The sequence below is a fragment of the Pristiophorus japonicus genome, chromosome 4 (assembly GCF_044704955.1).
Source record: "Pristiophorus japonicus isolate sPriJap1 chromosome 4, sPriJap1.hap1, whole genome shotgun sequence".
NCBI lineage: Eukaryota > Metazoa > Chordata > Chondrichthyes > Pristiophoridae > Pristiophorus > Pristiophorus japonicus.
Window position 1 is genome coordinate 9,303,442 of NC_091980.1, and position 20,429 is coordinate 9,323,870.

General features: G+C 52.2%; 1 protein-coding gene across 4 annotated transcripts in view; it reads right to left on the reverse strand.

Annotated features, from left to right (window-relative positions):
- The window catches only part of anxa6 (annexin A6), a 149,693-nt gene that overhangs the window by 78,914 nt on the left and 50,350 nt on the right, over positions 1 to 20,429 (reverse strand). For all 4 annotated transcript variants that reach the window (XM_070878000.1, XM_070877997.1, XM_070877999.1 and 1 more), the window contains exons 3-4: positions 17,075 to 17,171; positions 8,856 to 8,950 (exon numbers count right to left, since the gene is read on the reverse strand). In XM_070878000.1, the coding sequence (XP_070734101.1) occupies positions 8,856 to 8,950; positions 17,075 to 17,171 (192 nt within the window). The remainder of the gene's footprint in view (positions 1 to 8,855; positions 8,951 to 17,074; positions 17,172 to 20,429) is intronic.

Below are 20,429 nucleotides of genomic sequence, written 5' to 3' on the forward strand. Positions count from 1 at the left end.
CTCAGAGAATTGTGAACCTGTGGAATTGTCTACCACAGAAAGTTGTTGATGCCAGTTCATTAGATATATTCAAGAGGGAGTTAGATGTGGCCCTTACGGCTAAAAGGATCAAGGGGTATGGAGAGAAAGCAGGAATGGGGTACTGAGGTTGCATGATCAGCCATGATCATATTGAATGGTGGTGCAGGCTCGAAGGGCCGAATGACCTACTCCTGCACCTATTTTCTATGTTTGCACGAGAGGCGGAGAGAGGGAGGGGCGGGGGGGGGAGAGAAAGCGGGGGGAGAGAGGGAGAGCGTAAAAGAGCCGGGGTAGGAGGGGCGACAGAGCGGGGGGAGAGCGCAACAAGGCGCAAAAGAGAGAGAGGGAGAGAGAGAGGGAGCGAGCGTGTGAGAGCGGGAGAGAGAGAGAGGGAGGGAGCGGGAGAGAGAGAGGGAGGGAGCGGGGAGAGAGAGAGGGAGGGAGCGGGAGAGAGAGAGGGAGGGAGCGGGAGAGAGAGAGGGAGGGAGCGGGAGAGAGAGAGGGAGGGAGCGGGAGAGAGAGAGGGAGGGAGCGGGAGAGAGAGAGGGAGGGAGCGGGAGAGAGAGAGGGAGGGAGCGGGAGAGAGAGAGGGAGGGAGCGGGAGAGAGAGAGTGAGCGAGAGGGAGAGAGAGAGGAGAGAGAGAGAGGGAGAGAGAGAGGGAGAGAGAGAGGGAGAGAGAGAGGGAGAGAGAGAGGGAGAGAGAGAGGGAGGGAGCGGGAGAGAGAGAGGGAGGGAGCGGGAGAGAGAGAGGGAGGGAGCGGGAGAGAGAGAGGGAGGGAGCGGGAGAGAGAGAGGGAGGGAGCGGGAGAGAGAGAGGGAGGGAGCGGGAGAGAGAGAGAGGGAGGGAGCGGGAGAGAGAGAGGGAGGGAGCGGGAGAGAGAGAGGGAGGGAGCGGGAGAGAGAGAGGGAGGGAGCGGGAGAGAGAGAGGGAGGGAGCGGGAGAGAGAGAGGGAGGGAGCGGGAGAGAGAGAGGGAGGGAGCGGGAGAGAGAGAGGGAGCGAGCGGAGAGAGAGAGTGAGCGAGCGGGAGAGAGAGAGTGAGCGAGCGGGAGAGAGAGAGTGAGCGAGGGGAGAGAGAGAGTGAGAGCGGGGAAGAGAGAGAGAGAGAGCGGGGAGAGAGAGAGAGAGAGAGCGGGGGGAAGAGAGAGAGAGAGAGCGGGGGGAAGAGAGAGAGAGAGAGCGGGGGAAGAGAGAGAGACAGAGCGGGGGGAGAGAGAGAGAGTGGGGGGGTAGAGAGAGAGAGAGAGAGAGAGAGAGCGGGGGGGAGAGAGAGAGAGAGAGAGAGAGAGCGGGGGGAGAGAGAGAGAGAGAGCGGGGGGAGAGAGAGAGAGCGGGGGGAGAGAGAGAGAGAGCGGGGGGAGAGAGAGAGAGAGCGGGAGAGAGAGAGTGAGCGAGCGGGAGAGAGAGAGTGAGCGAACGGGAAGAGAGAGAGAGGGAGAGTGAGCGAGCGGGAGAGAGAGAGAGAGGGAGGGAGCGGGAGAGAGAGAGAGAGGGAGGGAGCGGTAGAGAGAGGGAGGGAGGGAGGGAGGGAGAGAGAGAGGGAGTGAGCGGGAGAGAGAGAGGGAGTGAGCGGGAGAGAGAGAGGGAGGGAGCGGGAGAGAGAGAGGGAGGGAGCGGGAGAGAGAGAGGGAGGGAGCGGGAGAGAGAGAGGGAGGGAGCGGGGAGAGAGAGAGTGAGCGAGCGGGAGAGAGAGAGAGAGAGAGAGAGAGAGAGAGAGAGAGAGGGAGCGGGAGAGAGAGAGGGAGGGAGCGGGAGAGAGAGAGGGAGGGAGCGGGAGAGAGAGAGGGAGGGAGCGGGAGAGAGAGAGGGAGGGAGCGGGAGAGAGAGAGGGAGGGAGCGGGAGAGAGAGAGGGAGGGAGCGGGAGAGAGAGAGGGAGGGAGCGGGAGAGAGAGAGGGAGGGAGCGGGAGAGAGAGAGTGAGCGAGCGGGAGAGAGTGAGCGAGCGGGAGAGAGTGAGCGAGCGGGAGAGAGAGAGTGAGCGAGCGGGAGAAGAGAGAGAGAGGGAGGGAGCGGGAGAGAGAGAGGGAGGGAGCGGGAGAGAGAGAGGGAGGTAGCGGGAGAGAGAGCGAGCGGGAGAGAGAGCGAGCGGGAGAGAGAGAGAGCGGGAGAGAGAGAGAGCGGGAGAGAGAGAGAGCGGGAGAGAGAGAGAGCGGGAGAGAGAGAGAGCGGGAGAGAGAGAGAGCGGGAGAGAGAGAGAGCGGGAGAGAGAGAGAGAGAGAGAGAGAGGAGAGAGGGAGGGAGCGGGAGAGAGAGAGGGAGGTAGCGGGAGAGAGAGAGGGAGGGAGCGGGAGAGAGAGAGGGAGGGAGCGGGAGAGAGAGAGGGAGGGAGCGGGAGAGAGAGAGGGAGGGAGCGGGAGAGAGAGAGGGAGGGAGCGGGAGAGAGAGAGGGAGGGAGCGGGAGAGAGAGAGGGAGGGAGCGGGAGAGAGAGAGGGAGGGAGCGGGAGAGAGAGAGGGAGGGAGCGGGAGAGAGAGAGGGAGGGAGCGGGAGAGAGAGAGGGAGGGAGCGGGAGAGAGAGAGGGAGGGAGCGGGAGAGAGAGAGGGAGGGAGCGGGAGAGAGAGAGGGAGGGAGCGGGAGAGAGAGAGGGAGGGAGCGGGAGAGAGAGGGAGGGAGCGGGAGAGAGAGAGTGAGCGAGCGGGGAGAGTGAGCGAGCGGGAGAGAGAGAGGGAGAGTGAGCGAGCGGGAGAGAGAGAGGGAGAGTGAGCGAGCGGGAGAGAGAGAGGGAGAGTGAGCGAGCGGGAGAGAGAGAGGGAGGGAGCGGGAGAGAGAGAGGGAGGGAGCGGGAGAGAGAGAGGGAGGGAGCGGGAGAGAGAGAGGGAGGGAGCGGGAGAGAGAGAGGGAGGGAGCGGGAGAGAGAGAGGGAGGGAGCGGGAGAGAGAGAGGGAGGGAGCGGGAGAGAGAGAGGGAGGGAGCGGGAGAGAGAGAGGGAGGGAGCGGGAGAGAGAGAGGGAGGGAGCGGGAGAGAGAGAGGGAGGGAGCGGGAGAGAGAGAGGGAGGGAGCGGGGAGAGAGAGAGGGAGGGAGCGGGAGAGAGAGAGGGAGGGAGCGGGGGAGAGAGAGGGAGGGAGCGAGGGAGAGAGAGGGAGCGAGCGAGGGGAGAGAGAGGGAGCGAGCGAGGGAGAGAGAGGGAGCGAGCGAGGGGAGAGAGAGGGAGCGAGCGAGGGGAGAGAGAGGGAGCGAGCGAGGGAGAGAGAGGGAGCGAGCGAGGGGAGAGAGAGGGAGCGAGCGAGGGGAGAGAGAGGGAGCGAGCGAGGGGAGAGAGAGGGAGCGAGCGAGGGGAGAGAGAGGGAGCGAGCGAGGGGAGAGAGAGGGAGCGAGCGAGGGGAGAGAGAGGGAGCGAGCGAGGGGAGAGAGAGGGAGCGAGCGAGGGGAGAGAGAGGGAGCGAGCGAGGGGAGAGAGAGGGAGCGAGCGAGGGGAGAGAGAGGGAGCGAGCGAGGGGAGAGAGAGGGAGCGAGCGAGGGGAGAGAGAGGGAGCGAGCGAGGGGAGAGAGAGGGAGCGAGCGAGGGGAGAGAGAGGGAGCGAGCGAGGGGAGAGAGAGGGAGCGAGCGAGGGGAGAGAGAGGGAGCGAGCGAGGGGAGAGAGAGGGAGCGAGCGAGGGGAGAGAGAGGGAGCGAGCGAGGGGAGAGAGAGGGAGCGAGCGAGGGGAGAGAGAGGGAGCGAGCGAGGGGAGAGAGAGGGAGCGAGCGAGGGGAGAGAGAGGGAGCGAGCGAGGGGAGAGAGAGGGAGCGAGCGAGGGGAGAGAGAGGGAGCGAGCGAGGGGAGAGAGAGGGAGCGAGCGAGGGGAGAGAGAGGGAGCGAGCGAGGGGAGAGAGAGGGAGCGAGCGAGTGGAGAGAGGGAGCGAGCGAGGGGAGAGAGGGAGCGAGCCGAGAGGGGAGAGGGAGCGAGCCGAGAGGGGAGAGGGAGTGAGCCGAGAGGGGAAGGGGGGGGCTAGGGGAGGGTGGGGCAGAGAGGGACCAAGAGAGAGTGGGGTCGAGAGAGTGGGGTCGAGAGAGTGGGGTCGAGAGAGTGGGGTCGAGAGAGTGGGGTCGAGAGAGTGGGGTCGAGAGAGTGGGGTCGAGAGAGTGGGGTCGAGAGAGTGGGGTCGAGAGAGAGAGAGAGAGACTGGGAGGAGGCAGAGAGCAAGGGGGATTGAGGAGAGGGGATCAGAGGGGGAGGAGGTCAGGAACTCGGTGGGGTTAGATGAGGGTAAGGTGCACGGAGTGCTCAGTGGGTATGATGCAGGTCCTAAAGGGAGGGTTGCGAGCGCGAATGTGATCCAGATGGTAAGACGGATCACGTTGTTCCCATCCCACCCCCTTTACCCCCACACCACATTCCCCCTCCCCTCCCCTCCCCCTACACCTGGCTGATTTCTCGGAAAGCTCGGTGCTTGTGCGGCAAGTGACATCATTGGACTGGGCGCAATCCGGAAGTCACTGCACTTTCACGATTCATTTCATACCCAATAAACCCGTTAACAATCCGTGACCCACACACAATGCCCCATCTATGGCGGGGTGACGGGGGAGATCAGGCACTCGTTGGGGGCAATAGGTCATGAGTTCATGGGGGGAGAAACTCGGTCAAGGGGAGAAGGACAGGAACTCGGGTGGGGGTGTAGGTCAGGAACTTGGGCGGAGGGGGCAGAAACTTCTTTGGGGGAGGGGGAGAAGGTTGTACCCGTGAGAGTGAGCCCTGTTTGTTCCAAGTGAGCTCTGTTCTGTCTGGAGTCAGCAGTCAGAATGGCTCGAATTACACTTTGCAAAGAGAAACTGCTGGGTGTGTCTTACCCTCCATGGGGACCAATCAGCAATCAGGACTGGTCATCAAGGGGGCCCAATCAGAGCATTAGTTGTTGCAAATTAACACATCTATAAACAGTTGGGCTGAATGGCCTGTTTCTGTACTGCACATTCAATGTAATTCTATGTAACCGATGGCTGATCTTCCCTCTCACTAACTTCAAGACCAACTGCAGTGTTCCCCTTCCCCCATACCGCCAAGATCAGCTAACCCAACTCAGACCTGGGCCATCTCTGACCGTGATTGATCCTACTATCCACCCTTATGTCGAGTGAGTTCCCGTGCGGGCTCTCTCTGTATTGATTCCTGGGAAGAGAGGGCTTGTCCTATCAGGAGAGATTGAGTAGAATGGGCCTATACTCTCTGGAGTTTAGAAGAATGAGAGGTGATCTCATTGAAACATACAAGATTCAGAGGGGGATTGACCGGGTAGATGCTGAGAGGTTGTTTCCCCCGGGCTGGGGAGTCTAGAACCAGGGGTCACAGTCTCAGGATAAGGGGTCGGCCATTTAGGACTGAGATGAGGAGAAACTTCTTCACTTCGAGGGTGGTGAATCTTTGGAATTCTCTACCCCAGAGGGCTGTGGAGGCTCAGTCGTTGAGTATATTCAAAACAGAGATCGATAGATTTTTGGGCTTGAGGGGAATCAAGAGATATGGGGATCGGGCAGGAAAGTGGAGTTGAGGTCAAAGATCAGCCATGATCTCATTGAATGGCGGAGCAGGCTCGAGGGGCCGAATGGCCGACTCCTGCTCTTAATTCTGATGTTCTTATCCTTGCTCAATGTCCAAAACCTCTTGCCTAGACAGTGTGATTACAAAAGGTTCATCCCCATCATAGGCACTCCCTCGTTTCGAGGATGAATTGCTTCCACGCCAAGAAAGGATGAGTTCACAGGTGTTGCAATGAAGGACCTAATATTCCAGATCCAGAACTACATGTTGAAGGGTGGAAGATGCCTGTGCGTGGATTTTTTTAACGTGGGGTGACCGTTGCACACCAGCCACCACACGGGCTTGACAGAGCGAGGTCTTGGTCCAGTGGCAAGGGTTAACCAGGGCGACTGGAGACCTGCTCTGCTGCACGGACCTAGTGTGCACACATATCGCACAGTGTGGGCTGGGCCCGTGCTGCCCCTGGGCCCTCGCCTCTTCTGGGCCCCCGAACTCTCGCCTCTCCTGGGCCCCGATCACGTCCCTCTACAATCTCTCGCCGCTCCTTCGCCCCGACCTCGCCACTCCCGCTGTACCTGCCCGCGCTCCAATCACCGACCTGGATTATGGCGACTGTCCAATCCAGGCACCTTCTTCACTGCCGTCGCCCTCCTGCAGCAGCGCACGCTGTTACCTGCAGTGGCACGCCACTGAACGTTGCTCCCTCGAATGGCCACAGCCTGCTGAAGGTGCAACTCCCGAGGTGACTCATGTTCCCATTCCAGCTAATGCAGTGCTAACATCCTGTCAGTACTCGTCTGGCACAGCCCATGGAGCTGTTTATTTTTAACATGCCACAGATTGGAAATTATACACTGGTGGTAAGTAATCTGTCTTGCAATGGCTCAATAACACTATTTTCTGAAAATTGCACCTTACTCAAGCTCCCAATGATAGCTCGTACAGCAACAAGAAATCAGTGTGTGAAATGGTATGCTGGGCTTTACATGCAGGGGTGTGGGACGTAACAGCAAGGAGGTGAGGCCGAGTCTGCACAAGGTGTTTTGTCAAACAGCAATTGGGGATTTGTGTCTGGCTTTAGTCATCCCATTCAACCGTCGCGTGCTGTTCTCTCTCTCTCTCTCTGAAAGAATGATCTATTTTAGTCCCATTCGGCCCATCGTGCCTGTGCCAGATCTCTGAATGAGCTCGACCTTTAGTCGGGTACGGTGGCAGAGTGGTTATGTTACGGGACTAACAATCCAGAGGCCTGGACTAATGATTTGAAGACCTGAGTTCAAATCCCACCATGGCAGAATTGGAATTTAAATTCAGTTAATTAAATAAATCTGGAATTAAGGAAAAGCTTGTATCAGTAATGGATCATGAAACTGTGGGATTGTCCTATAAGAAATAGGAGTAGGTCATACGGCCCCTCGAGCCTGTTCTGCCATTTGATGGCTGATCCAATCATAGACTTAGGTCTACTTCCCCACCCGTTCCCCATAACGCCTTATCGTTTAAGAAACTGTCTATCTCTGTCTTAAATTTATTCAATGTCCCAGCTTCCACAGCTCTCTGAGGCAGCGAATTCCACAGATTTACAACCCTCAGAGAAAAAATTCCTCCTCATCTCAGTTTTAAATGGGTGGCCCCTTATTCTAAGATCATGCCCCCTAGTTCTAGTCTCCCCCATCAGTGGAAACATTCACCCGGTCAAAACATCTGGTTCACAAATGCCCTTTCGGGAAGGAAATCTGCTGCCCTTACCGGGTCTGGCAGATGTGAGTCCAGACCCGCTGACTCTTAACTGCCCCTGGCTCACCACCACCTTCTCGAGGGGCAATTAGGGATGGGCAATAAATGCTGGCCTTGCCCACATCCCATGGAATAATTTTTTTTAAAGTCCCAGTTCCTGTAACTGTGGTGGTGACCAATGGGAAATAACAGTCAGGGATCGAGAGAGTCATTGGGAGCACACCAGGGTCGGGGAGGAGATTAAAGACAAGATCAAACAGAAGTGCTGGAATATTGTGTGCAGTTTTGGTCTCCTTACCCAAGGAAGGATATACTTGCCATAGAGGGAGTGCAGCAAAGGGTCACCAGACTGATTCCTGGGATGGCAGGACTGTTATATGAGAGATTGGGTCGACTGGGCCTGTATTCATGAGAGTTTAGAAGAATGAAAGGGGATCTCATCGAAAGGTATAAAATTCTGACGGGGTTGGACAGACTGGATGCGGGGAGGATGTTTCCCGGGGCTGGGAAGTCTAGAACAAGGGGTCACAGTCTCGGGATACGGGGTAGGAAATTTAGGACTGAAATGAGGAGAAATGTTTTCACTCAGAGGGTGGTGAACCTGTGGAATTCTCTACCACAGAAGGCTGTGGAGGCCAAGTCACTGAATATATTTAAGAGGGAGATAGATAAATTACTAGACAAAAAAGACATCAAGAGGTATGGGGAAAAAGCGGGAATATGGTGTTGAGATAGAGGATCAGCCATGATCATATTGAATGGTGGTGCAGACTCGAAGGGCCGAATGGCCTACTACTGCTCCTATTTTTCTATACTCAAATTATGAATGGGTTCAGCTTTTTTTCCACTAGTTGAGTGAATCTGTAAGACGTGGGAATAAACTCAGGATTACGTGAAGTATAAAGCGGGAGGTTAGAAGGATTGTTTTTTCCCCCCCATGATACATCCTTGCTATACAGTATAAATGCACACGAGGCCCATGCTTGAGAGGTCAGTCTGTGACCTGTCCTTTATTCCTTAGCACTCAAGTGATGGAAGTGGGTGGAGCTTCCCCTTTTATACCTGAAGGTCCAGGTTAGGAGTGTCTCCCACAAGTTCACCACCTAGTGGTCATTGTTCTCACAGTGTACAACTTAGGTCAGATTATACATGGGTTACAATGACAGTTGAATACATGACACCCCAGAAAGGACGAGAAGGGCTGAATGGCCTGCTCCTGCACCTATTTTCTATGTTTCTATTTCCACAAGGAGCAATTGAAGTCAGGTCTATCATATGTCTGATAGAATTAAATAAATAACTGAAGTATTAATGCCAGAGGGCGCCGCGGTCGGAGGTCATCGAGCTGTACGCATGTGGCATGTGAGCTTGGTCACCTGTATATAAGCTGGGTGTCTTTGTCACGCAGGCACACTCGGGCTGGAATAAAGATGGATCAGGTTGCACCTGAGTGAGTTTACATTAACCAGACTCTAGACATTACACAGGGAAACAGTGCAAGAGCTGGTAACAATGGGGTGGAAACAACCAGCATGCACCTCCTACAGAGCTGGACATCTATCTTTCTAAGGCAGAGAAACGTTTTAAAAAAAGATCATTGACTTCTTAACATGCACGAGAACACAAATAATAAATTACCCTTCCGTAGAGAGTCTTGTAGCTCGTGTAGATCTGCTGCCGTTGAACATTGGACTTGCTGGTCAATAAATCGATGATCGTTTCTTTATCACTGCCTGTATTCAATGCAAAAAGAGCACAGGAATTCAGTTCTTGCACATTATAAAAGTTTGCTTGTCCATCCCAGTCATATTTAGCCCAGTGGGGCATCTCAGTTGAATGCCAACACTCTATCAAATCATCTGAGCGACACTGTCTTGTCCTCCTGTTACCCTCTGCTGTACCAGGATCAGGAGACCAAGGACATAAGAACATAAGAAATAGGAGCAGGAGTCGGCTATTTGGCCCCTTGAGCCTGCTCCGTCATTCAATAAGATTATGGCTGATCTGATCATGGATTCAGCTCCACTTCCCTGCCCGATCCCCAAAACCCTTTACTCCCTTATCGCTCAAAAATCTGTCTATCTCCGCTTTAAATATATTCAATGACCCAGTCTCCACAGCTCTCCGGGGCAGAGAATTCCATAGATTTACAACCCTCTGAGAGAAGAAATTCCTCCTCATCTCAGTTTCAAATGCGCGGCCCCTAATTCTAAGACTATGACCCCTAGTTTTAGTTACCCCCATGAGTGGAAATATCCTCTCTGGATCCACATTGTCAAGCCCCCTCATTATCTTATATGTTTCGATAAGATCATCTCTCATTCTTCTGAACTCCAATGAGTATAGGCCCAACCTGCTCAACCTTTCCTCATAAGTCAACCCCCTCATCTCCGGAATCAACCTAGTGAACCTTCTCTGAACTGCCTCCAATGCAAGTATATCCTTCCTTAAATACGGAGACCAAAACTGTACGCAGTACTCCAGGTGTGGCCTCACCAATACCCTGTATAGTTGTAGCAGGACTTCTCTGACTTTATTCTCTATCCCCCAGAGGAGAAGGAAAAACTAGGGTGGGCCTTTCCCCCCAGGACAAAGCAGCCCACTTGATCGGCACCCCATCCACCACCTTCAACACTCACTCCCTCCACCACCGGCGCCCCCTGGCTGCAGTGTGCACCGTCTACAAGACGCACTGCAGCAACTCGCCAAGGCTTCTTCAGCAGCACCTCCCAAACCCACGACCTCTACCACCTAGAAGGACAAGGGCAGCAGGCGCATAGGAACACCACCACCTCCACGTTCCCCTCCGAGTCACACACACCATCCTGACTTGGAAATATATCGGCCGTTCCTTCATCGTCGCCGGGTCACAATCCTGGAACTCCCTCCCTAACAGCACTGTGGGAGCACCTTCACCACACGGACTGCAGCGGTTCAAGGCGGCGGCTCACCACCACCTTCTCGAGGGGCAATTAGGGAGGGGCAATAAATGCCGGACTTGCCAGCGACGCCCACATCTCGAGAATGAATTATAAAAGATAATTCCTTTTGTGTCCTAGCAACTGGCCAAAAAGGAGATATTGATGGAGAATTGGAAGCAACCCCTCATCCAGCCAGGAGTTACAGCTGAGCATCCAAGTGGGTTTAGCAGTTAAGGATTTTGTCCTTCCATTAGAAATTCATTCTCAGGATCTGGGCATCACTGGTAAGGTCGGCATTTATTGCCCCTCCCTAGCTGCCCTCAGAAGGTAGTGGTTGGCAACGTTGCCTCCATTTTCTTGGGGTGCACTTCCCATTTAAATCTCCGCGCATGCGCGATTATTCCATTAACACGCCGGTGATCTGGCTACTCGGGACCTCCAGATCACTGCACGGCCGCACAGCTTAACGGGAACATTGGCGGTGGGTCGTCTTCCTGTTTTGATACAAATCAGTGGCTGGGTACTTTATAAAAAGGGTGGCATTTCTGTAGCAACTTCACTACCTCAGGACATCCCAAAGCGCTTTGCAACCAACGAAGTACCTTTTGAAGTACTGTGGTAATGTAGGAAACGCGGCAGCCAATTTTCGCACAGTAAGCTCCCACAACAGCAACGTGAGAACTTAAGATCATAAGAAATAGGAGCAGGAGTCAGCCATACAGCCCCTCGAGCCTGCTCCGCCATTCAATATGGACTCAGCTCCACTTCCCCGCCCGCTCCCCATTACCCTTTACTCCCTTATCGCTCAAAAATCTGTCTATCTCCACCTTAAATATATTCAATGACCCAGCCTCCACAGCTCTCTGGGGCAGAGAATTCCACAGATTCGCGACCCTCTGAGAGAAGAAATTCCTCCTCATCTCCGTTTTAAATGGGCGGCCCCTTATTCTGAGACTATGCCCCCTCGTTCTCGATTCCCCCACGAGGGGAAACATCCTCTCTGCATCTACCCTGTCAAGCCCCCTCAGAATCTTATACATTTCAATAAGATCACCTCTCATTCTTCTAAACTCCAATGAGCACAGGCCTCACCTGCTCAGGCTTTCTTCATAAGACAACCCCTTCACCTCAGGAATCAACCGAGTGAACCTTCTCTGAACTTCCTCTCCAATGCAAGTATATCCCTCCTTAAATGACCAAAAATGAGAATGACCAGATAATAATTTTTTTGAGTGATGTTGATTGAGGGATAAATATTGGCCAGGGAACTCGGAGAGCTCCCCTGCTCTTCGTCGAAATAATGGCCGTGGGATCTTTTACGTCCACCTGAGAGAGCAGACGGGGCCTCGGTTTAGCATCTCATCTGAGAGTGCAGCACCTCCGACAGTGCTGCACTCCCTCAGCACTTCAGAGGGCAGTTAAGGGTCAACCACGTTGGTGTGGGACTGGAGTCACGTGTAGGCCCAGACCGGGTAAGGATGGCAGGTTTCCTTCCCTAAGAGGACAGTAGTCGACCCGTTGGGTTTTTAACGACAATCTGGTCACACACGGTCATATTTCTGTATGTTACAAGCTTTTTCTTTCCATATTTTCTGTTTGACAGGATTCCAATTCTCAATCTGCCTTGGTGGGGGTGGGGGGGGGGATTTGAACTCCTGATCTGTGGTCTCTGTGTAACTCGCCCCGTAACTTAACCACCACATGACTGCACTCGTTACCAACTGAGCCAAGCTGCCACTGGTTGTGCAAGAAACATAGAAACATAGAAAATAGGAGCAGTAGTAGGTCATTCAATATGATCATGGCTGACTCTCTATCTCAACACCATATTCCCGCTTTTTCCCCATACCCCTTGATGCCTTTTGAAATCTATCTATCTCCTTCTTAAATATATTCAGTGACTTGGCCTCCACATCCTTCTGGGGTAGAAAATTCCACAGGTTCACCACCCTCAGTGAAGAAATTTCTCCTTATCTCGGTCCTAAATTTCCTACCCTGTATCCTGAGACTGTGACCCCTTGTTCTAGACTTCCCAGACAGGGAAACATCCTCCCCGCATCAAGAAGGTTAAAGCCCATGGGATCCAGGGCAAAGTGGCAAGTTGGATCCAAAATTGGCTTGGAGGTATGAAGCAAAGGGCAATGATTGGTGGATGTTTTTGTGACTGGAAGGATGTTTCCAGTGGGGTTCCGCAGGGCTCAGTACTGGGCCCTTTGCTTTTTGTGGTATATATCAATGATTTAGATTTGAATATAGGGAGTATGATTAAGAAGTTGGCAGATGACACTAAAATTGGCTGTGTGGTTGATAATGAAGAGGAAAGTCATGGGCTGCAGGAGGATATCAATCTACTGGTCAGGTGGGCAGAGCAGTGGCAAATGGAATTTAATTCAGAGAAGTGTGAGGTGATGCACTTTGGGAGGGCTAATAAGGAAAGGGTATACACATTAAGCGGTAGGCCACTTAATAGTGTAAATGAACAGATCCCTGAAAGTAGCAGGCCAGGTGGATAAGGTGGTTAAGAATACATATGGAATGCTTGCCTTTATTGGCTGAGGCATACAATATAAGAGCAGGGAGATTATGCTTAAATTGTATAACACTTTGGTTAGGCCATAGCTGGAGTATTGCGTGCAGTTCTGGTCACCATATTATAGGAAGGACGTGATTGCACTAGAGAGGGTGCAGAGGATATTTACTAGGGTGCTGCCTGGAATGGCGAATCTTAGCTATGAGAACAGATTGGATAGGCTGGGTTTGTTCTCATTGGAACAGAGGTGGTTGAGAGGAGACCTCATTGAGGAGTACAAAATATTGAGGGGCCTGGACATAGTGGATAGTAAGGGTCTATTTCCATTGGTGGAGGGGTCTATTATGAAGGGGCATAGTTTTAAGGTGGTTGGTGGAAGGTTTAGAAGGGATTTGGGGGGGGGGGGCTTCTTTACGCAGAGGGTTGTGGGGATCTGGAACTCGCTGCCTGGAAGAGTGGTGGATGCAGAAACCCTCACCACTTTTAAGAGATGGTTGGATGGGCACTTAAAGTGCAGTAACCTGCAGAGTTACGGACCTAGAGCTGGTACTTGGGATTAGACTGGATGACCTTTTGTTGGACGGAGCAGATATAATGGTAAGTACTGCAGGGAATAGAATACGGCCAGGGTGATCTCCTGAACTAGTTTTGATCGCCTGGATGGGTTGGAGAGGAATTTTCCCAGATTTTTTTCTGCCTAAATTGGGTGTTTATTTGGTTTTTGCCTCTCCCAGGAGATCACATGGCTCCGATTGGGGCGGAGTGTAGAATGTTTCAGTATAAGGGGTGTCGCAGTTGTGTGAGGCGGACTGGTTGGGCTGGGTGCTCTTTGCCTTTCCGTCATTGTTCATAGGTTTATATGTAACCTTCAGGGCTGCTGACCGAGGGTCGTGTGGCTCTTTGTCGGCCGGCGCGGACACGATGGGCTGGAATGGCCTCCTTCTGCGCTGTAAATTTCTGTGTTTCTATCCAGTCTGTCTGACCCCATCAGAATTTTATACATTTCAATGAGATCCCCTTATTCTTCTAAACTCTAGTGAATACAGGCCGAGTCGACCCAATCTCTCCCCATACGACAGTGGAGGGCAGAGAAACCCAAGGCAAAGAACAAAAAGGGCCACTGTACAGCAAAATTCTAAAAGGACAAAGGGTGTTAAAAAAACAAGCCTGAAGGCTTTGTGTCTTAATGCAAGGAGTATCCGCAATAAGGTGGATGAATTAACTGTGCAAATAGATGTTAACAAATATGATGTGATTGGGATTACGGAGACGTGGCTCCAGGATGATCAGGGCTGGGAACTCAACATTCAGGGGTATTCAACATTCAGGAAGGATAGAATAAAAGGAAAAAGAGGCGGGGTAGCATTGCTGGTTAAAGAGGAGATTAATGCAATAGTTAGGAAAGACATTAGCTTGGATGATGTGGAATCTATATGGGTAGAGCTGCAGAACACCAAAGGGCAAAAAACGTCAGTAGGAGTTGTGTACAGACCTCCAAACAGTAGTAGGGATGTTGGGGAGGGCATCAAACAGGAAATTAGGGGTGCATGCAATAAAGGTGTAGCAGTTATAATGGGTGACTTTAATATGCACATAGATTGGGCTAGCCAAACTGGAAGCAATACGGTGGAGGAGGATTTCGTGGAGTGCATAAGGGATGGTTTTCTCGACCAATATGTCGAGGAACCAACTAGGGGGGAGGCCATCTTAGACTGGGTGTTGTGAATGAGAGAGGATTAATTAGCAATCTCGTTGTGCGAGGCCCCTTGGGGAAGAGTGACCATAATATGGTGGAATTCTGCATTAGGATGGAGAATGAAACAGTAAATTCAGAGACCATGGTCCAGAACTTAAAGAAGGGTAACTTTGAAGGTATGAGGTGTGAATTGGCTAGGATAGATTGGCGAATGATACTTAGGGGGTTGACTGTGGATGGGAAATGGCAGACATTTAGAGACCGCATGGATGAATTACAACAATTGTACATTCCTGTCTGGCGTAAAAATAAAAAAGAGAAGGTGGCTCAACCGTGGCTATCAAGGGAAATCAGGGATAGTATTAAAGCCAAGGAAGTGGCATACAAATTGGCCAGAAATAGCAGCGAACCTGGGGACTGGGAGAAATTTAGAACTCAGCAGAGGAGGACAAAGGGTTTGATTAGGGCAGGGAAAATGGAGTACGAGAAGAAGCTTGCAGGGAACATTAAGGCGGATTGCAAAAGTTTCTATAGGTATGTAAAGAGAAAAAGGTTAGTAAAGACAAACGTAGGTCCCCTGCAGTCAGAATCAGGAGAAGTCATAACGGGGAACAAAGAAATGGCAGACCAATTGAACAAGTACTTTGGTTCGGTATTCACTAAGGAGGATACAAACAACCTTCCGGATATAAAAGGGGTCAGAGGGTCTAGTAAGGAGGGGGAACTGAGGGAAATCTTTATTAGTCGGGAAATTGTGTTGGTGAAATTGATGGGATTGAAGGCCGATAAATCCCCAGGGCCTGATGGACTGCATCCCAGAGTACTTAAGGAGGTGGCCTTGGAAATAGCGGATGCATTGACAGTCATTTTCCAACATTCCATTGACTCTGGATCAGTTCCTATCGAGTGGAGGGTAGCCAATGTAACCCCACTTTTTAAAAAAGGAGGGAGAGAGTAAACAGGGAATTATAGACCGGTCAGCCTGACCTCAGTAGTGGGTAAAATGATGGAATCAATTATTAAGGATGTCATAGCAGTGCATCTGGAAAATGGTGACATAATAGGTCCAAGTCAGCATGGATTTGTGAAAGGGAAATCATGCTTGACAAATCTTCTGGAATTTTTTGAGGATGTTTCCAGTAAAGTGGACAAAGGAGAACCAGTTGATGTGGTATATTTGGACTTTCAGAAGGCTTTCGACAAGGTCCCACACAAGAGATTAAAATGCAAAGTTAAAGCACATGGGATTGGGGGTAGTGTGCTGACGTGGATTGAGAACTGGTTGTCAGACAGGAAGCAAAGAGTAGGAGTAAACGGGTACTTTTCAGAATGGCAGGCAGTGACTAGTGGGGTGCCGCAAGGTTCTGTACTGGGGCCCCAGCTGTTTACATTGTACGTTAATGATTTAGATGAGGGGATTAAATGCAGTATCTCCAAATTTGCGGATGACACTAAGTTGGGTGGCAGTGTGAGCTGCGAGGAGGATGCTATTAGGCTGCAGAGTGACTTGGATAGGTTAGGTGAGTGGGCAAATGCATGGCAGATGAAGTATAATGTGGATAAATGTGAGGTTATCCACTTTGGTGGTAAAAACAGAGAGACAGACTATTATCTGAATGGTGACAGATTAGGAAAAGGGTAGGTGCAACGAGACCTGGGTGTCATGGTACATCAGTCATTGAAGGTTGGCATGCAGGTACAGCAGGCGGTTAAGAAAGCAAATGGCATGTTGGCCTTCATAGCGAGGGGATTTGAATACAGGGGCAGGGAGGTGTTGCTACAGTTGTACAGGGCCTTGGTGAGGCCACACCTGGAGTATTGTGTACAGTTTTGGTCTCCTAACTTGAGGAAGGACATTCTTGCTATTGAGGGAGTGCAGTGAAGATTCACCAGACTGATTCCCGGGATGGTGGGACTGACCTATCAAGAAAGACTGGATCAACTGGGCTTGTATTCACTGGAGTTCAGAAGAATGAGAGGGGACCTCATGGAAACGTTTAAAATTCTGACGGGTTTAGACAGGTTAGATGCAGGAAGAATTTTCCCAATGTTGGGGAAGTCCAGAACCAGGGGTCACAGTCTGAGGATAAGGGGTAAGCCATTTAGGACCGAGATGAGGAGAAACTTCTTCACCCAGAGAGTGGTGAACCTGTGGAATTCTCTACCACAGAAAGTAGTTGAGGCCAATTCACTAAATATATTCAAAAGGGAGTTAGATGAAGTCCTTACTACTCGGGGGATCAAGGGTTATGGCGAGAAAGCAGGAAGGGGGTACTGAAGTTTCATGTTCAGCCATGAACTCATTGAATGGCGGTGCAGGCTAGAAGGGCTGAATGGCCTGCTCCTGCACCTATTTTCTATGTTTCTATGTTTCTATCCCAGGAATCAGTCTGGTGAACCTTCGCTGCACTCCCTCTATGGCAAGTATATCCTTCCTTAGGTAAGGAGATCAAAACTGCTCACAATACTCCAGGTACGGTCTCACCAAGGCCCTGTATAACTGTAGTAAGACATCCTTGCTCCTGTACTCAAATCCTCTTGCAATGAAGGCCAACATACCATTTGCCTTCCTAACTGCTTGCTGGACCTGCCTGTTTGCTTTCAATGACTGGTGTACAAGGACACCCAGGTCCCTCTGTACATCGACACTTCCTACCAAAGTGGATAACTTCACATTTATCCAGTTAGTTTGCCGAAGAGGTTTCCTTACCAAATCCTTTCATTGCGTGGTAGAGAGCTTCTGCAGCTTGATTAGGCATGAAATCCTGAGCAGCTTTTACACTGCCTCGGTATCCGGATCGGCTGCCCTGTTAGAATGAAAAGACCACAATTATCGAGGTGTTTTAAAAATGATATAATCAACCTTTTACGCTCCCCTCCCGAGTCTCTCACACCATCCCGACTTCAACGTAGAGCGGCTTTTCCGTCATCGTCGCTGGGTCACAATCCTGGAACTCCCTCCCTAACAGCACTGTGGGAGCACCTTCACCACACGGACTGTAGCGGTTCAAGCAGGCGGCTCACCACCACCTTCTCGAGGGGCAATTAGGGATGGGCAATAAATGTCGGCCTTGGCAGCGACGCCCACATCCCATGAATCAATTAAAAAATACACCCCTTTTCAAAGTGATTGTTGGGACAACTCAGGCCACGTGAGAGGGTGTTGATAGTAGACCACATCACAGAATGATACCGCACAGCAGGAGGCCACTGGGCCCATCGTGATGGTGCTGGCTCTTTCACAGACCGATCTAATTAGTCCCACACCCCTGCTCTTTCACCATAGCTCTACAATTTTTCCTTTTCAATATTTATCCCACTCCCTTTTGAAAGTTACTATTGAATCTGCTCCCACCACCCTTTCAGGCAGCGCGTTCCAGATCACAGCAACTCGCTGCGTAAAAACATTCTCCTGATCTCCCCCTCTGGTCCTTTTGCCACATATTGTGCACTGGATTCACAGTGCACACCAGCTTATGGTCTCATCATCACAGCCGGTCCCTCGAACGAGGATGACTTGCTATCACGAGAGTTCATAGGTGTTTCAATGAAGGACCCGAAATCCAATTGAAGGGTGGAAGATGCCTGTGCGTGGATTTTTTTAACATGGGGTGACCGTTGCACACCAGCCACCACACGGGCTTGACAGAGCTAGGTCTTGGTCCAGTGGCAAGGGTTAACCAGGACGACTGCAGACCTGCTCTGCTGCACGGACCTAGTGCGCACACATATCGCAGTGTTACAGGTCTACAGGACTGTTGTGATACCCGCCCTCCTGTATGGCTCAGAGACATGGACCATGTAGACACCTCAAATCGTTGGAGAAATACCACCAACGACGTCTCCGCAAGATCCTGCAAATCCCCTGGGAGGACAGACGCACCAACATTAACGTCCTCGCTCAGGCCCCAGCATCGAAGCACTGACCACACTCGATCATCTCCGCTGGGCAGGCCACATCGTGCGCATGCCCAACACAATTCTCCCAAAGCAAGCGCGCTACTCGGAACTCCTACACGGCAAGCGAGCCCCAGGTGGGCAGAGGAAACGTTTCAACGACACCCTTAAAGCCTCCCTGTTGAAGTGCAACATCCCCGACACCTGGGAATCCCTGGCCAAAGACTGCCCCAAGTGGAGGAAGAGCATCTGGGAGGGCGCCGAGAGCATGCAGAGGACAAGCGCAGGCAGCGGAAGGAGCGTGCGGCAAACCAGACTCCCCACCCACCCTTTCCCTCAACCACTGTCTGTCCCACCTGTGACAGAGACTGTAATTCCCGTATTGGGCTGTTCAGCCACCTAAGGAATCACTTTGAGAGTGGAAGCAAGTCTTCCTCGATTCCGAGGGACTGCCTATGATGATGATGCACACCGGGACATGTGGTGAGTTTAGCAGGCTGGAGAGCAACATCTGACTTTGGATGTGTGGGGCTGGATTTCCGTTTGGATTGGGCCTGTGTTAACATCCCGGAGGGGCAGTAATGGGTTGTGAAATGCTTAGCGCCCGGCCAGCCAACTTCCAGCGCCCCGCTGGGAGATTTGGTGCCGGTTTTGTGCGCGGTGCGGAGCAGTACCGCCCGAGAGTGTCGCGTCGGTGTCCAACGACCCCGCCTTCGACAGCGATGCGATATTTGCTTGGAGCGGCACTGGTAGTGCCCCCTAGTGACCCCGCCAGAGAAAGCCAGCGGCAGAGCTGTCCCGGGCACTAAGGGAAGGAGTGACTGCAGGAGGTAAGTGAAATTGATATTTCTTTGGGTTTTCTTTTTGCGATTCACCTTTATTTGGAGGGAGTACTTTATCGGGAATGTTTTTTGTGTTTTTGTGCTGATTTCTTTTGTCACAGGGAGGTCTCTCTTAGGGCAATCCGAGACCGGCTCTTCAGCACGGAATATTCAGTTGCTTACCCGGCCTAGCGCCCGAAGAGAGGCGTGGATCGCTTCTCTCAACGCTCCATTCCACACACGGGGAACAGCAAGCAAAGTTTTTGGCTGCCGTCGCTAACCATTTCCCTGTGCTAAATTTACCGACCCTCCGCCATTAGTGCCCTAAGCCTCCAACTGAAGTCCAAGATCCCCAAAGTTCTCCACCAGTGGGGGTTTTCCGCGCCTTATGTCTGGGCCTGTTGTAACCTCACTGATGGCCGACCGATTGCTGAGATTGGTCAACAGCCTCATTATCGTTGTATCATGTGACTACCAGTTTGGTTAGAAGACGAATTGGACGGACCTTGGTCTTTCTTCTTCTGGCGATTGCCATATTCCTACCATTGCCCGAGAGTTAAACATGTCAGCCATGTTATGCCAGTAACATCCCACAAGCAGCAAGTCACTGAGTGGCCAGTTAATCTCGTGGTGAACTTGGAATGTTGGCCAAGACACTCAAAGAACATCCTTCGACTCTTTCAATCGCGTCATGACCGATGCTCCCGCTAAGCTGCACAGCCGCGCAGTCACCGGCAAGGTTCCGGCGCAGGCTGCTCACTGGCTTTCGCGGTGTCGATACCGCGCGTACATAGAGAACTGATCGGGCCGCGCTGCGGGGGAGGCAGTGCGGCTTACGGGGGAGGTTGGCCATGACCAAATACACAGGACCTTGGTTTACAGCTCAGGTCCTGGAGCAAGTCTTGAACCCACAACCCTTGGAATGGAGGAGGCGGAGGGGAGATCGTTCGATGGGGGAGTGTAGAATGTTTCGGTGCAGGGGGTGTCGCAGTTGTATGGGGAGGACTGGTTGGGTTGGGTGCTCTTTACCTTTCCGCCATTGTTCATTGGTTTATATGTAACCTTCAGGACTGCTGACCGAGGACCGTGCGGCTCTTTGCCGGCCGGCACAGACACGATGGGCCGAAATGGCCTCCTTCTGCGCTGTAAATTTCTATGTTTTTATCTTACTGAGGTGTATAACGTTAAGAGGAGCCTGGATAGAACGGATAGGACGGACCTGTTTCCCTTAGCAGAGAGGTCAACAACTAGGGGGTATAAAGAAATTGGTCAAAGGATTAGAGGGGATTTGAGGGGAAATTCCTTCACCCAGAGGGTGGTGGGGGTCTGGAACTCACTGCCTGAAAG